The 17,172-nt window shown below is 63.9% G+C and overlaps 1 protein-coding gene across 2 annotated transcripts in view; it reads left to right on the forward strand.

Moving 5' to 3' along the window:
• The first annotated feature begins 291 nt into the window (after window positions 1-291).
• Window positions 292-17,172, forward strand: part of NUP210 (nucleoporin 210) — a 55,860-nt gene continuing 38,979 nt past the window's right edge. The window contains exons 1-6 of one of the 2 annotated variants that reach the window (XM_081276254.1): window positions 292-926; window positions 9,336-9,472; window positions 11,722-11,853; window positions 14,790-14,886; window positions 15,939-16,089; window positions 16,842-16,974. In XM_081276254.1, the coding sequence (XP_081132380.1) occupies window positions 316-926; window positions 9,336-9,472; window positions 11,722-11,853; window positions 14,790-14,886; window positions 15,939-16,089; window positions 16,842-16,974 (1,261 nt within the window). In that variant the 5' untranslated portion in view covers window positions 292-315. Of the gene's footprint in view, window positions 927-1,154; window positions 1,293-9,335; window positions 9,473-11,721; window positions 11,854-14,789; window positions 14,887-15,938; window positions 16,090-16,841; window positions 16,975-17,172 lie in introns of those variants that run through there. The other variant, XM_081276255.1, reaches the window with a different exon arrangement.

Below are 17,172 nucleotides of genomic sequence, written 5' to 3' on the forward strand. Positions count from 1 at the left end.
TGGGGGTGGCCTGGGAACAGCCTGGCCTGGGGACAGCCTGGGATCAGCCTGGCCTGGGGATGGCCTGGGGACAGCGTGGGGGATGGCCTGGGAACAGCTTGGCCTGGGGACAGCCTGGAATCAGCCTGGGGACAGCCTTGGGGCAGCCTGGGGACAGCGCGACCTGGGAACGGCTTGGGAATGGCCTGGCATCAGCCTGGGCACGGCCTGGGGACAGCCCATTCTGGGCATGGCCTCGGGATGCCCGGCCTGGGGACAGCTTGGGGACAGCCTGGGGATGGCCTGGGGACATCCTGGCCTGGGGACAGCCTGGGGATGGCCTGGAGACAGCCTGGGACAGCCCTGTCTGGGATCAGCCTGGGGGCGGCCTGGGGACAGCCTGGGATCTGCCTGATGAGAGCCTGGGCCCGGCCTGGGGACAGCCTGAGGACAGACCGACCTGGGGACAGCCCATCCTGGGCACGGCCTCGGGACTCCTGGCCTGGGGATGGCTTGGGGACAGCCTGGGCCAGTCTGGTGATGGCCTGCGGACAGCCTGGAGACAGCCTGGGACAGCACGGCCTGGGATCAGCCTGGGGACAGCCTGGTGACAGCCTGGGCCGGGCTTGGGGACCGCCCGGCCTGGGGACAGCCACCAGCGGCTGCGTCTGGGGCGGGGCGCCGGGCTCCCGCGGCCCAGGAAGAGGCGCGGCCCCGCGGGGTCGGCACCTGCGCTGGGCGCGCGCGCGCGGGACGCTGGACGCTGGACGCGGGGCCGCGGGGATGGCGGCGCGGGGCCGCGGGCCGCTGCTGGCGCTCTGGGTGCTGCTGGTGCTGGGCCCGTCCGCGGCGGCGGCCACGCTCAACATCCCCAAGGTGCTGCTGCCCTTCACGCGGGCCACGCGCGTCAACTTCACGCTGGAGGCGACGGCCGGCTGCTACCGCTGGTGAGGCCGGCGCGGAGGCCGGGGCGGGGAGGCCGGGGCGGGGAGGGAGGCCGGGAGGCCGTGGAGGGGCGGCGGGGGCGCGGCGGCGGGAGCCCCGGAGGCAGGCGGCAGGTGCCGGGAGGCGGCGGCCGGGGCGGCGGCGCGCACGCCGGGGCGGGGACAGCGCGGGCGGCGGGGACAGCGGGCCCGCCCGGCTGGACCCGGGATGCGGAGCCCGGCCTCTGCGGGAGGCCAGGCCGTGAGGTCCCCGCGCCACTCGCTCCTGCCCTGATGGCGCCCTGCACAGCCCTGGCCTGAGGCCCAGGAGTGTCGCCTGCCTGTGGCGGGGACTGCAGAGGCATTCGCGTGGGTCACAATGGCAGCAGGGTCAGGAGGGACGCGTGGGGCCACCTGATCCAGTAGAGATGGGGATGCGTTGGTGGCCACCCTGGATGGCCCGCAGCCTGGGGCATGTGGCCCAGTGCAGGGCAGCAAGGGACCTCCCCGCAGGCAGCACGGTGGGGGGAGTGACCCGGGCCGATGGCTCCCTCCCATGCTCAGGGGACCCTTGCTGAGCCCCTGTGGTCCAGTTGGGGCTTAGTGGATCTGGCTCAGTCCCCAGAGCATCAGGACCCTGCGCCTGAATCACGCTGAACTTGAGCTTCAAGGTTTGTGCAGCCACCTGGGGTCACCCTGTCCTGTGTGGACGGTGGGCGGTCTGTGGCTCTGCCACCCTGCTGCTTGGCTCTCTGGAGGGGCCCTGCTGCTGTGGACGGCCAGGCTGGGGACAGGTGGCTAAGGCCAGGGCTCCCAGTGTGTGCCTGAGGTCTTGGCTGGTTCTTCCTGGGACCCTGCACTGGGCTGTTTCTTTCCTAAAGTGACAAGCCTTTATCCTCCCTGAGGACAGTTGGTGGCCCAGCAGATTCTGATCAGCCTGGTGGGAGGAGGGGAATTGCTCGGTGCCTGTTGATGGCGGAGGTGACTGACTGCCAAGTGCCCTCTGGGAGGTGCTGGGAGGGCTCCGTTCCCGCCACAGGAAGACCTTCGTCAACCAGGTCCCCACAATGTCCTCGTCTGAGTAATGCTGCCTGAGCGCAGCCACTGTGGCTTTGGTTTTGCACACCGTCCTCTGGGGCCTCGGAGCTTTGTGCCCGGGTCACCTCCACCCAGGAGGAGAGGTCCTCTCTGTCCATGAGTCCCTAGCAAAGCCTCTGAAACAGAGCGTCTAAGTCCCCACCCGGGGGACGTTGCTCATCCTTGAATTTGCCGCGTCCTGCTTTTTGACCTACACCGTCACATGTCACATGACTGGATGGTTTTGGGCCCAGGGGACTTGGAGAGGACATCTAGTCTAAGCTGCCTGCATTTCAGTCGGGAACAGAAGCGAGACTCAGAGAGGGACGCGATGGCTGCGAAGTCCTCTCCAGTAGCCGCAGAGACGGAGCTGGTGGGAGCCTCTGGGAGCCGTCCCTGTCCCCACCAGTAGGCCAGGGGACGCACAGCCTCGGGCTCATTGGTCAGAGGAACTCTTGCTGCAGTGGCCGCCAGCCAGAGTGGCTCATGTGTGACAGGCTCCTGATTCTCGTAGATACTTTGTTATCGAAGGTGATCATGAAGTACGTGTCACTAGCCCCTTGGAAAGGCCCCCCATGTATGCACAAAGTGACGTTAGCTTCCAGGAAGTAGAGCGGAGACGGGTTGTCACACGTGGTTGTTGTGAAGGTGCTTGGCCCAGAAGCCTGTGGACCCTGGGAGAGGAGCCAAATGTGCTCTCAGGTGACGTGTGGCCTGGGCTCTTCCTCGGACTCTCTGGAGTCCAGTGACTTTGCTCTTTGGCCTTTTGAGCTTTTTTTTTTTAAGTTGTAGGTGGACAGAAACCTTCATTGTGTTTATTTGAGGACGGAACCCAGGGCCTCGCACATGCCAGGCGAGCACCCTGCTGCTGAGCCCAATCCCAGCCCCGTGTCCCTGGAGGGGACAGGCATTGTGCAACCTCCCGGCCTCAGGACGAAGCACCCCTCTTGTCAACTGTAAGCCAGCCGGGCGGTAATCCCAGCGGCTCAGGAGGCTGAGGCAGGAGGATTGCGAGTTGGAGGCCAGCCTCAGCCACTTAGCAAGGCCCTAAGCACCTCAGCGAGTCCCTGTCTCTAAATAAAATACAGAATGGGGCTGGGGACAGGGCTCAGGGGTTAGCGCCCCTGGGTTCAGTCCCTGGGGACCTCCCTGCCCCCAAGCTCTGCAGTGTGCCCCTACCTGAGGCAGGACAGGCCCCTCCTGGTAGGACGCGTCTCGGGCCCGAGCCTGTACCTATGGGCCTTCGTCTATGGTGTTTGTCCCTGGCCACCTCGGGGCTGTGCCCGTCCGTCCCCACACACCCCTGTCAGGTCTCTTTCCTCTGCCGGTGGCCTCGGAATCACAGACTCTGGTCTGCTGAGTTGTCACCTGGGCGTCCCGTGAGGTGGTCACTAGAGGGGCCCAGGACAGGGCACAGAGTCGGTGTGGGTCCCCCCGGGGCCAAGCACTGATGGGAAATGTGGATGCCACAGAGGAGAGCTGGATAGTCCCTTAACCGACAGGTGGCACATATCCCGACTGGTCCTGCCCTGGGTCCTGGGGACGGGACAGAGAAGGCCTGGACGGTGCCCTGCTTTTGAGGAGCGCTTGGTTGTTGGGGGAGTGACCCTCCTGGCCAAGGGGAGGCCAGTGGACGCACGGATGTCTGGGCAGCAGCGTGCCCGCGCGAGGGCCACAGGGACGAGAAGCCCATCACAGCAGGTGCAAAGGCCCTGGGGAGGAGAGTTGGCCAGGTTGGGTGTCAGCATGTGGGGTCAGAGGTCGCAGCCCGTGCCACGGGGCCTGTGGGCTCTGCTTGGGCGACAGGCCTCCGGGAGGTCCCACTGCCACCTGCGCCCGGGGGCTCCTGGGTGCCGGGCGGGCCGTGCCTGCTTCCCCTCTCTGGCCGCAGCGGGGAGTCTGGGCAGATGCCGCTTCTCCGAGTTGACCCGGCGCCCGGGCTGTGTCCTTCCTCTTCCTTTGTGGGTGCCCTGCTCTGGCAGGAGGGCAGCCCTGGGTGGCCTCTGCTCCTCCACCCTCCTGGGTTCTGCCAGGGCTGGGGTGTGAGCCTGGGCCTGTGGGGGCCCAGCCACCAGCCGCCACCAGCCCTTCGCAGCCCGTCCCCAGCCTCAACCTCCTCAGAGCCACGTCTGAGCCTCAGTGTGTCGTCTCCATTTTTGTTTTTTATTTTAAATCGTGGTAAAAAATGTAGGAGGTGGAATTGGCCACCTGGGCCACTTGCAGGGAGGTGCTGTGTTAACCGCAGGCCAGTGGCTGTGTGACAGTCACCACCACGCGTCTCAGAGAGCTTCTCGTCTTCCAAAACTGAAACTCCGGGCTCGGCTCCCCGGTTCCTCCCACGCCAGCCCCTGGGGACCAACACTCTGGCCTCACAATAGTGCTCAACATTTCTTGTCTTATGAAAGGGACAGGCCGATGGGCTCGGAGCTCTAGAAGCGTCCCCCAGAGTCTGGCAACCCAGGGTTCATCCGGGTGTCTGCAGGAGTGAGGTCTCCCTTTAAAGAGTTTTTGCAGTCAAGAATCTATTGAAGAGAAAATGGAACCAGGCGCAGTGGCCCAGGAGGCTGAGGCAGGAGGATCACAAGTTGGAGGCCAGCCTCAGCAACGGCGAGGCTCTGAGCAGCTCAGTGAGGCCCTGTCTCTAAATAAAATACAAAACAGGGTTGGGGACGGGGCTTAGGGGTCGGGGGCCTTGAGTGCCATCCCTGGTACCCTCCCCCCAAAAGGGAGGCGAGCTGTCCTGCGCAGAGGTGACTGCACGGAGCAGGGGCTTGATGGAGATGGGGCTGCAGGGGAGGTGCAGGGCAGGGAGGGCCCGGCACAGAGGCTGCGGCCTCCCCCCCACACAGGAAGAGCCTGGGCCCCCGCTTCCTGTTCAGGGTCATGTCCCCGGGAGCTCACCTCTTCCTGAGGGTTCTGCCACCTTCCCATGATGCCCTGTGCTGCGGCCTCTGCCTGCGGCCCTGGGGGCACTTACGCTCCAACCCCAGAAAGGGGGAAGGGCTGCCCCTGCTGACCAGAGACCAGGGGACCAGACGTCGGGGCTTCCAGTGTGGTGCCTCCCCTCCTTTTTGTGTGTGTTTGTGTGTGTGTGTGCGTGTGCACCTGTGTGTGTGTGTGCGTGTGTATGTGTGTGTGTGCACCTCTGTGCCTGCACTTGTGTGCATGTACCTGTGTGTGCACCTGTGTGTGTGCACGTGTGTGCGCGTGCACCTGTGTGTGTGTGTGTGCATCTGTGCGCGTGCACTTCTGTGTGCATGTGCACCTATGCCTGCACGTGTGTGCATGTACCTGTGTGTGCACCTATGTGTGTGCGCGTGCACCTGTGTGTGCATGTGTATTCCCAAAACCGATTTTCCTCCTCATCGCTCTGCACTTTGTTTCTCCTCGCTCTCACGCGGTCTGAGTAGCTGTGGTCTGTTGCCTGTGGCTTTGACAAGGACAAGAGAGGGAGAGGGAGGGACGGAGGGTGCCTGGGGAGAGCTGGAATCAGGTCACTTGGTTGTGGGGCCACAAGGACCCCAGATCTTTGGTTAGGGGGAGACCCATGAAAGCCGGTGGTATAGTTTCAGCCTGGGCACTACAGAGTCGGGACCCAGGAAGCACCCAGGCTTCCCTTTGAGTCTGACGGCGGGGTGCTGATGTCCTGGCCTTGAGACCCTGGGGAGGGCGGAGTTCTGATTCTCTGGCTCCGCCCTTTGTTGTCTTCAGGCCCTCAACTGATTGGACGAGGCCCACCCACGTTGGGCGCATAACCTGCATGGCACACTTTTATTTTTGATAACAAGAAATTGTTCCCCCGGGTATCTCTGCACTGAGAGGTCCCGCCTGCCACCCATCTCTCATCTCCTGCACCCCTGCGGCTCCGCCTGGCTCAGTTTGATTAGGTCTGGGGTGTCCCCCGCCCTCCCCTGTGGGGAGGTGATTTCTCTCGCTGGAAACAGCAGTCCCTGGGCAGCTCAGCCACTCCCCGCCTAGCCACAGGGCCAAGAGGGCCAGCACAGCCCCCAGAAGTCACAGCAGTGGCCAAGAGGGACTCCAGCAGCCCTCTGCACTTGGCCTTGAGGCCTGTGCAGGAGCCTGGCCTCTGGTTCGTCCATAAGCCAGTCCCTCTGCCTCCTGCCTCGCTCTCCTGACCTGCAGGAGATCAGGGAGGAACGGTGGTTGTGAGCCACGCCCACTATTGAGGGGCAGTTAATTTTGGGGGGGCACCAGGGATTGAACTCAGGGGCCCTGACCATGGAGTCCCGTCCCCAGCCCTGTTTTGTATCTTATTTAGAGGCAGGGTCTCCCTGAGTTGCTCAGGGCCTCACTTTGGCTGAGGCTGGCTTTGAACTCACGATCCTCCTGCCTCAGCCTCCTGAGCCGCGGGGATGACAGGCACCCGGCAGAGTTTTTTTTTTTTAAGTTATATTACATTAAAAAAGATGGTGAACACACTCCTCCTACTCTCTGAGTCGGCCATCGTGCGACATTACATACACTGGATTTTTTCATTTCTTTTCTGAGAAGTGAAACCAAGGGGCGGAGCTAGGCTCAGGGGCAGAGCGCTCGCCGCGCACCTTGGAGGCCCTGAGTCCTGTCCTCGGCACCAACAAAGATCAATCCGTAAAATCAAGGGGTGGTGTCTGTCCACCCCTAAAGACATTAAAGAGAAAGAGAAGTGACCCTCCAAATCAGAGGGAGTTTCCTCTAGCCTCCTCCCTACGGACTCCACTTTCTGTTTGGTGGCCTCCTTCCCCTGGGTGACAGACACTTTGCAGCCTGTGTCTTATTCATGGGCTCTCAGGGCGAGAACCTGACTCCCAGGCCAGTGTCCTGCACCGAGCTGCGCCCCGGCCAGGATTTGGCCACCCAGTATCCAGGCTTCCCGTGAGGGGAGGCCACTGGGCTGGAGGCTGACCCCGTGTCACAGGCAAGGACGCTGAGGCCCAAGGACATGTGATCGCCAGCCTCTGGGGTCCCCTGTGCCTCTGCAAGGTCTGTCCACGGCCCAGGCCTCCGAGTGCCTCACCGAAAGGGCAGGAGTCCCAGCCTCTCCCTGAGGGGAGGCAGGGAGTCTCCAGGGAGGCTCTGGATCTTCTCCGTGGTTGCTCTTATCAGCCCAAGGAGGGACTGAGGTTCATGACGGTGGGCACCTAAAAACGTGCCGTGTTGCAGAACCGCGGTGTTGGGATGGGTGGGTGTCCCAGCACAGCTTATTAAAAATGACGCGCTCACCAGGCGCACGCCTGTCATCCCAGCGGCTGGGGAGGCTGAGGCAGGAGGATCGCAAGTTGGAGGCCAGCCTCCGCCACTGTCCAGGTTGGGAGGCGGAGCCTGGCCTTTGGGGGGGCCGCCAGACAACCTGAGGAGTCACCAGGCCTGCAGGCGAGTGCCACGGTGTGGCCAAGTTGTGGGTTTGGACAGATGTGTGACGACGTGTGTCCCCCGGGGATCTCTGTGACCAACTGAGGGAGGGGGAGGAAGGTGACACGGGATACCGTGGGGAGCCCCTGGTGGGGGAGTCCCGGTCACTGCATGGTGGCCGGGTGGCAAAGAGAGAGGAGGGCCGATTCCCACTGCCCCATGGGGCACCCCCAGGACCTGCCTGCCCTGTAGGCCAGGGCCACCTCCCAGTAGTGCCACAGGCTGGGGACCCAGCCCTCGACACCCAGGCCTTCAGGAGACATTCAGGGTCCCGATGGGGGCCGGGATGAGGCTCTGTGGTGGGGTGCTGGCCTGGCGCAAGCCCCGCCCTCAGTGCCACGTGGAAATGGACGAGGACCACGAAGGTCTGCGTCCATCTACAGCTAGACGAAACGCCAGTGATGGCAGGGTCGGTGTCCCCCAAGGTCGGTGTCACCCGCTGCCATCCCCTGAGCCCTGCTGGCTCCCCTCCCCTCCCCCATCCTGCATGGAAGAATTTGGGACACCTTAGGCTTAGGAAGTCGCAGAGGTGACACCCACCTTCTGGTGGCACCTGGGCGTGGGTGTCTCCCAGGACGTGCGTCCGGCTGGACGTGGCGCGTGGCTTCCTGGGAAGCTCTGTGCGGGTTTCTGGTCCACCCCGGGAATCTGACCCACCCGCCCTGTGTCCTGCCAGGGCCTGGCCTGTCCCCCTGCCCGGCTCCCAGACGAGGAGACCAGAGGGTACGGGGTACCCCGGTGCCTGGCCTGGGGGGGGTTTTCACATCCCCTTCGCCAGCCGCTCTGTGCACACCTGGCCGGGTGCTTGGTGGCACCCTGGGGGTATTTGGGGACGCTACCCTGCCGCCCCGTCCCTGGGGCACCTGGTGTGGAGTGGGGAGGCTTCGCACGGTGGCTCTGTAGCCGGGACAGGAAGGGACCCTCCTCCTGCTCCGGAACAGCCTCCTGGAACGACACACAGACCCCGGGGGACACTGCTGGGCAGGGCCCCGGGGCTGAGTGCTGGCCACTGCCCTGTGGACCCTCCCTGGTCCCTGGTCACACTCCATGGCCACTACCCCTGCTCGGGTGCTCAGCTGTCCCCCCAGGGCCTCTGGATTCTGCGGTGGCATTGACCTGGGGCCACCTGGTGCCCGTCCACAGATGGTGCTCACAGTGCCGCGTCCCTTGGGCCTGGGCAGAAGCTGGCCACCAGTGTCAAGCACGAGGACCGAGGCGTGGCACTACGCAGTGGCCCAGCACATCTGGGCTCCCTGTCCTCCTGAGGGAGGTGGCCTCTGGTCGCCCTGGGTCCCTTGCGGGTGGCTCTGTCTGCCTTCCTCCCCGGCCGGGCTGCAGCGTCGGCTCCGGGTGCAGGGACATGTGACAGCTGGGTGACAGTGATCTCCCAGGGTCCCCAGGAGCAGCCTTCCTGGGGTGACAACAGCCCCGACTGGCTGCTCCCCCTTCCTGGGTTTAGCTCCCCGTGGTCAGCCTCTGTCTGGAGATCCCAGATGGAAAGTTCCAGAAAGAATTCATAGGTTCAATGACTCGATGGCGGCGTGTGGTCACGACGCCCCGTGTTTTAGTGACCTGTCACGACCCATCTTGTGCCCGGCCTCCTCCACGAGCTGACGTCACCGTGTGTCCCTATAGGAGGACACAGCATGTGGAGGGCCCAGTGCCACCGAGGTTTTGAGTGTCCCCTGTGAGCCTGTCGATGACGGGGGCCACTGTGCCTCTGCTCTAGGACAGCCTTGGACAGTGACGTCTATTGATCAGCAAGACGTCTGTCACCAGCTGTGGGGTCCCCTATGTGGACTGTGGGTGGGGGGACCGGACTGTGTGTCTGGTCCCCCGGCCCTGAGGCTGCGGAGGTCCTAACTGGGGGGACGTTGGCTGGCCCGGGCCGTCTCAGCGGGTGACGCGGCTCCCCCGAGGGACTGAGTCCTCCCCTTCTCGCTGCAGGTCATCGACCCGGCCAGAGGTGGCCAGCATAGAGCCGCTGGGCCCCAGCGACCAACCGTGCTCCCACAAGGCCATAGTGCAGGCCCGCCTGACCCAGCCCGCCCGCCTGACCAGCATCATCTTTGCAGAGGACATCAGTAAGCGCTTTGAGGGACACGGGCCATCCTGCTGGTGACCAGGGACGGGAGGGCCCCCTGACCTCCAGCCTCTGGGCTGAGGTCCCGTGTTTGCACTTGGAGCCGTCCCTCTGCCCGTCTGTCCGTCCTGTGGAATGTGCGAATTCCACTGCGTGGTAGTCAGAATACACCTGACTATTCCGCTCTGTCCTGCGGGCCCCGTTGAGGGCAGGACAGACAAACGCACAACTCTGGGGACTAAACTTTATGAAGACCACTCTCTAGGGAAGCTTCAGGTATCTTTGCTTGGGCAGCATTGGGCGCAAGTAGTTAATGGGCTACTTGCCTCAAATTCTCTGGGGTTCTGACTTATGCTGGGCACATAAATCCTTCCAGTGGCTCTGGAGGCTGAGGCAGGAGGATCGCAAGTTGGAGGCCAGCCTCAGCAAATTAGCGAGGCCCTGAGCAACTCAGAGAGACCCTGTCTCTAAACAAGATATGAAAAGGGCTGGGGACAGGGCCCAGTGGTCGAGCACCCGAGTTCAGTCCCGGGTACCCCCATATCTATTAAATCCAAATTCTCGAGGCCTGGGAGCGGGAGACCTACACTCCAGTCTGCTCCTTAGGTGACTCCATTGTACACTGGGCTTCCTGAATTGTCCTTCTTACTCCACTTTCTTTTAGCAGGTGTCCAGTTTCGGTGAGTGAGGTCCCCAGTGCAGGGACCACTGCTTTTCCTTCCTGTGTTAATCAGCTTTCTGTGGCTATAACAAAATACCTGAGAAAATCCACTTAGAGGAAGAAAGGTTTTTTTGGCCCCTGGTTGTAGAGGGTTCAGGCGGTGGCTTCCCGGCTCCCTTGCCACAGAAAGCCCCATCCCACCTGGGTAACCAGGAAGGAAGGAGAAAGGAGGAGCCAGGGCTGGCAGTGACCAGAGCCCTTCTGAGCCGGTCACTTCCCAGAAGAGCCTTGGGACAGTGCCACGTTGGGCCAGGGATCCACCACGTGAGCTGTTCCCCGTGGACCTTCCACATCCAATCTGTGACACTTGCCCGTGTTTGGTTTACCTCACTGGTGCCTCTCATTGTCTCTGGAGGGTCGGTTCCCAGCAAGATCTGCAGGTGCCGGAGAGGATATGGTGTCTGTGTGCGACCTCCAGACAGACGCCCAGACACACTTGTTTGTTTGGTACCAGGAACTGAACCCAGGGCACCCGACCACAGAGCCTGTCCCCAGCGCTATTTTCTGTTTTATTGAGAGACAGGGTCTCCCTGAACTGCTTAGGGCCTTGCTTTTGCTGAGGCTGGCCTCCAACTTGGGATCCTCCTGCCTCAGCCTCCCGAGCTGTTGGGATCACAGGTGTGGGCCACCTGCCCTCCCACCTACATCCTGCGGGCGGTGGAAATGGGGTCCCCCTGGGTGGAATGGGCTGGCTGAGAGATAAAAGCTAAGAAAGATAGGACGAGGAAAAAAACCACAGGGCTCACCAACATGTCCAGAAAGCAGGTTGGGAACAGGCAGGCCGATGACGCATTGAGCTTCCAGACTGAGAGGCCACATGGTGTCCACGCCTGCTTCAGCTCTGGGGACCATCAGAGGCCACCCACAGAGTGTCCTTCACCAGAAAAGGTTGAGGGTGGATTGTCCAGTTCCCATACCCAGAGCTACCATGAGGGCTCTTCCTAGTGGGGCAGAGGTCAGTGCCACGAGCCACCAATAGTTCTCGTGGTCCCACCTGACCCTCCGTGGCCGCCCACCACGAGAAGACCCGCAGGTGACCCACAGGTGGCTCCCCGCAGCGCCCGCTGCCGGGTTGCTCCCTGACCGCATGTTAGCAGTGCAGAGTGTCTCCATGTGGCACCTGGAGGTGACCTGGGTGGTCTGGTGCCATGTGCTGTCACCCTGACCCTGGTGGCTTCGAGGTGACGCGGTGGCGCATCTCACTCACGGAGCAAGCAGAACCTCCGTGGGCATGCACGCGGCCCTGAGTAAAAAAGGGAACAGAAAAGTCATCGGCGCAGTCCTTAGTGCCAAGTGTGGGGACAGGACAGGGCCACCTCCCATGCCGGTCACCTGGGATGCGCATCACCCATCCACAGTTCTACCCTGAGGGAGCCCGGACTTTCCTGGAGAAATTCTCTTCCCGATCGTCCTACCCAAGCGCCCGCGCACATCCCCAGGGCGCTGGCTGGGCCCCGCCATCCCTGCGGCAGCGTCTCTGTGAGGGCACGAGGTCACCGTCCTGCGCTGACTGCCCGCTGTCCCTCCAGCCACAGGCCAGGTGCTGCGCTGCGACGCCATCGTCGACCTCATCCACGGGATCCAGATTGTGTCCACCACCCGCGAGCTCTACCTTGAGGACTCCCCACTGGAGCTGAAGATCCAGGCCCTGGACTCGGAAGGTGTGTGTCCCCAGGTCACCTCCCTGCACGACGAGACCCCGTCTGGGTCTTCCTCCATCTCACCCTGGCGCTCCAGCCCCAGGGGCCTTGGGGACAGGGAGAAGCAGAGAGGGGCTGTCCCTGGTGTCTCTGGAGCGCACCTGCCGCTCACCTGCCTCCCTCTCCCGCCGTGTCCCCCGCTGTGTGGTGCCAGCCCTTGCAGGGGCAGCCCAGGACCCGACCTCAGCTGTCACCCAGTGTCAGTCAGTCTCATTACTGTGACAAAACGCCTCAGATGATGGGCTTTGGAGGAGGAAGGTTTTTGCAGACGCAGAATCTAAACTATTTTCTTTTTGTACCAGGGATTGAACCCAGGGATGCCAACCCCTGAGCCCATCCCCAGCCCCTTTTAAAATTTTATTGAGATACAGGGTCTCCCTGAGTTGCTGAGGCTGGCCTCCAACTCTCCATCCTCCTGCCTCAGCCTCCTGAGCTGCGGGGACCATAGATGTGAGCCACTGCGCCTGGTTCGTGGCTACTTTTTGAGTTGAAAAACTGAAAGTTTGGGCAGAGCTTCCTGGAGACTCTTTCTAGCCCCCATCTCCCTGGAACCTCCAGAGCCCTCGCTGAGTGTCAGTCGTGGGGCCATTTCTGCTGTGTGTGGTGGTCTCCTCCCTCGTCCTCCCCCTCAGCAGGCCAGGTGTCATGATGACCTCTCCACACTGCGCGTCCATGGTATTTTGTCAGGCAGAGATTAGTCCCCCGAGCCTGCGCACAGGGACCGGCCTGCGCACCAACCGGGAGGGGTCTGCACAGGCTTGAGGAGGGGCCTATGCGCCCTTGGGGAGGGGCCTGTGTGCCTACAGGGAGGAGCCTGCTTGCGCGGAGGGGGGGCCCTGTGTGCCCCCAGAGAGGGGCCTGCTCAGGCACGGGGCGGGGCCTGCTCAGGCACGGGGCGGGGCCTGCTCAGGCACGGGGCGGGGCCTGCTCAGGCACGGGGCGGGGCCTGCTCAGGCACGGGGCGGGGCCTGCTCAGGCACGGGGCGGGGCCTGCTCAGGCACGGGGCGGGGCCTGCGCACCCATGGGGAAGGGCCTGCGCATGGGGTCCGGGCCTGTGCACCCAGGGGGACGGGCTTGCGCGCCCATGGAGCAGGGCCTGAGTACCCACGGGGAGAGACCTGCCCACCCTCGGGGTCGGGCCTGCTCACCCACAGAGAGGGCCTGCTTCCTGCCACTCTGAGCCCCCTGCCCTCCTTCCCTCCTGGCTCTCAGTCGTCTGGGTGCTTGTCCCTGGGGAAGGCGGGCACACAGGCCAGGGCAGGAGCGTGTGGACACGTCGTGTGGCCGTCCGTGGCACTTGGCCTGCAGCCGCAGAGGGGTCCAGTCTGGAGGCTGCCTCTGCCCTGGGAGGAGCCACTCCATACCTGTCTGCGGCCTGGGTGAGGTGCAGGGGCAACAGGTGCCCTGGGGTCCCCACCTGCAGCCGCCTGGGAGGAGGGGCTGACTCAGCGCCCCAGAGGCAGCCCCACTGGGATGCAGGGACAGCAGCAGCAGGACCCGGTGGCCAGCACCTGAAGGCCTCTGCAGGCTGGGGATGCTGTGCGCTCCCCGGCTCCTCTCTCTACTCGGGGGCCGTCCCCACACCCTGAGGGTCCGCTCCTGGCTGGCCTCCTGCCTCACAAGGAGGACGGTGACAGTAGAGTCCCTTGTCCCCTCACGTGGAGGACGACTTCCAGTTCTCCCTTCACGCCCAGCAACCCTTTCCGCGGTGTGTCCACTTCTATTTGTCGGAGGCCACCAGCGCCGGGACTCGGGCTGGATGGAAACTCCAGGGCAGGCGTAGAGGACACTCTTGAGAGGTGTGACCGTGTCACAGCTGGTGGCTGCTGGGCTCTAGGAGAGGCCCATCGGGGCTTAGGAGGAGGAGACCTCCTGCTGGGACATCGGTGGGATCGAGGGGACCGGCCCTTGTTGTTCTGAGTGTCCTGGGAGATCAGCGTGCTGGGCCCCGCCCTGCAGGGGGACTGTGGCCCGCTGGCTGGGGGTGTCCGGTCCCAGGTGGCTGTGGCGTCGGCTGCGTATTTTTTCTCGGCCCTCTAAGAAAATGAAATCCTGGCACCTCATCTATCATGGACGAGGTGGCCTTGCTTCCTCAGTCAGTGGCCCATGTCCATGGAGAGTCACCGCAGGGGTTCTTCCCAGAGGCCTCCTCCCTCAGGGATGCCCCCGGAGGCGCAGGCAGCGGGGTTTTCTGGAGCTTTCTCTAAACAGTTAACTGTCCATGGAGATCTTGGGTAGAGGCAGTGGAGGCCCAGGCTGACCGCCTTTTACTCCGTGGCCCAGGGGTGTCTCAGGTGACCAGGCAGGGACTGGGATGAGGAGCGTGGGGCTGGTGCAGGGGCAGCCTCTTTGGGGTGCAGTGGTCAGCAGGGCCCAGGATCAATGGCCTTATCTTTGGGTTTTTCTGGGGAACTTGGAAGTCGGGTTTGTCTGGCAGAAGCCGGTGGCAGTCCTGGCCTTGGGAGCGCAGACTGGCTGAGCCTGGCTCTCTGTCCCCAACCCTGGGACCCTGGGAGTGTCACGGCCAAGGTGAAGAGACGGGAGACCAGACATGGGCGCTTCCTGCCCCTGCTGGCACCCCTGCTGCCCTCCCTGCCCGGGAGCTGGCGGGGGGAGGAAGGAGGGCTCAGGCCCAGGGCAGAGCGCTTGCTGGCCCAGGTGCCACAGTGTCACAACTGCGCAGAGCAGGCCCAGCGGGTGGCAGGAGGCACAGCAGGAAGAGCCTGGCTCCACCTGGGACAGGTCTGGGCGCAGACCCCACCTCAGCCCCTGCCAGTCACCTGCTGTGAGCCTGCAGCCCTTGTCCTGTGCTGGCCAGCGAGCACGGTGGGCTGTGTGGGTGGCGCCCCTGGGGACATGGCTGTGATCTGCCCCTGCCACCCGTCTGCCCTTGCAGGCAACACCTTCAGCACCCTGGCCGGGCTGGTCTTTGAGTGGACCATCGTGACGGACACCGAGGCGGAGGGCTTCTCAGACTCCCACAATGCACTGCGGTAAGAGGTGTGGGGTCGCTGGCCACCGCGAGGTCACTGCTGCCTTTGGTAGATGACAAGTGCTTCAAGGAGGACCTAAGAGTCTGGCCTTTTATTTCCACTTTTAAGACCCCGGCTCTGGGCTGGGAACATGGGGCGCCACCGTCACAGCCCCGTCACAGGCCCTGTCACAGCCCGTCATAGCCCACCCTGGGGTCAGAACTCTCTGCAGGTGGCACCCACCCTCCCCGTTCCCTGGACCGTCTCAGGGTCCCAGGGTCCCACCCTGTGAGGACTTGGGCCGGGGACTTGGACGGTCTCTCCCAGTCCTGGCCTTGTCCCTCTGTCCTGTGCCTTTGTCAAGGAGCGGGACCCACCTGAGCCCCATCCTCCTCTGTCAGGCAGGGTCGGGTCACCGCTGTGCCCACCCCCGGGGCCATGCAGGTGGCAGGTAGGGTGTTCAGACGCCTCTCCGGCTCGGTCACGCGCGGTGCTGGCGGGATGCTGATCCTCCGCCCTCCTTTGGGCTGCTGGCCTGTCCCCTGCCCCAGCAAGCCTGTCCCCCCTCCACTCTGCGGAGGGGCTGGGCGTCACTCAGGGTCCCTGTGCTGCCGAGGTGCTGGGCCGCGGTGCTGGGCCACCAGGTGGGGGAGGCGGCACGTCTCCCGGGGAGGGACAGCGTCCAGGAGGCTGTGTGGCCTCTGAGCCAGCCCTGCCAGCAGCCCGCGCTCAAGGGCCACTGCCCCCGACTCTCCTTGGGGACATCTGAAAGGCGTCACTCGCGCTCCTGAGCTGGGGCTGGGGTCCTGGGCCTGTGGCTTGGCTCCTGCCATCCTCACCTGTCCCGTGTGGGCCGAGCGGTGGTCTCTGTCCTGGTCTCTGAGGCCACCAGTCACCATCAAGGGTGATGCAGGGCCAACCCCCAGGCCCCGACCAGGAATCTGTCACAGGAAGCAGCAGGCACGCAGTGACCAGCAGCCCACACTGTGGGGGGACACTGGGGACATGGGGGGACACCGTGGGGGGACACTCCTGAGGGGCAGGCTGGCTGTGACGCCGCGTTCCTCCCCCAGCATCCTCACCTTCTCGGAGTCCACGTACACACCCCCGTCCTACATCTCCCAGATGGAGAAGGCGGCCAAGCAGGGGGACACCATCCTGGTGTCCGGCATGAAGACCGGGAGCTCCAAGCTGAGGGCGCACATCCAGGAGGCCGTCTACGGGGTGGGTGACCGCTGCTCGCGCTCAGGGACACGGGGCGGGGGTGGCTTTGGGGCCAGGTGACGTTCGGGCCTTTCTGTTGATCACTGCGCAGGGAAGGGCCAGGGTGGCCAGGCCTCCACCCCTGGGGCCCAGCATGTGCCCGGGGTTGTCACTCCCTGCCTGTTCTAACTGGTGTCCCCACCCTGGCCTGGGACACGCCCCAGCATTTGGGATCTGGCTGGGGCTCGGCCTCCCCGGCTGCCTTCCTCGGCCAGGACAGAGACCTCGGGGGCCACTGGTGGAGGTGGCCAGCCCCAGCCCTGCCCAGGCCACCCGCCTCCTTGAGCCTCACCTGTACCTGACAGGTGGGCGGGGCCTGGGGCACGTCCCCACAGACGGGGACAGGGACGGGGCAGGCACAGCCGCAGAGACAGACTCACCGTCCCACTTCAAGATCTCAGACGTCACTCCTGGCCCGTCTTTCCTGCTCAGTCACTGTCACTTAAACTTGAGACGGAGCCTGCGTCCATGAGCGGCGGAGGGACTCGTCTGTTTCTGGCAGTGACCTTGGGGACATGCCCGCCGTGCCCCCAGGGCTCCCCGGGATTCTCTCCACCCTGACGTCCCTGGTGCCAGAGGACCCTGTGGCTCAGAGGCCGAGCTGGCCCAGTGCGCACGGGCTTCCCCAAACCCCACCAGCCCCCTCTCCCTTGCCCAGGCCGCTCCTTGGGGCCGTCCCCTGCCCACCTCACGTCTGGGCTCTCCTCTATCAGAACGTCCGCCCCGCGGAGGTCCGGCTGCTGATCCTGGAGAACATCCTGCTGAGCCCCGCGTCCAACGTCTACCTGCTGGTGGGGACCTCCCTGCGCTACAGGGTGCAGAAGATCAGGCAGGGGGCCATCACAGGTGCGGGGCCTGGGGAGCCGTGCACAGCCGTCCCCTGGGTCTGAGTCGGGGAGACAGACAAGGTCGGCACCATGAGATGCATCACCCACGTAGCCGTCCCCAGGTGTCCCCAGCTGTCCCCAGCCATCTCCAGCTCCAGAATGTTCTCACCTTCCCAAACTGGGACCCTGACTTGGCTCCCCCTGTTCCCCAGTGCCC

Source organism: Spermophilus citellus (genome assembly GCF_964194105.1).
Source record: "Spermophilus citellus genome assembly, chromosome: 19".
In the NCBI taxonomy this organism is placed as follows: Eukaryota; Metazoa; Chordata; class Mammalia; order Rodentia; family Sciuridae; genus Spermophilus; species Spermophilus citellus.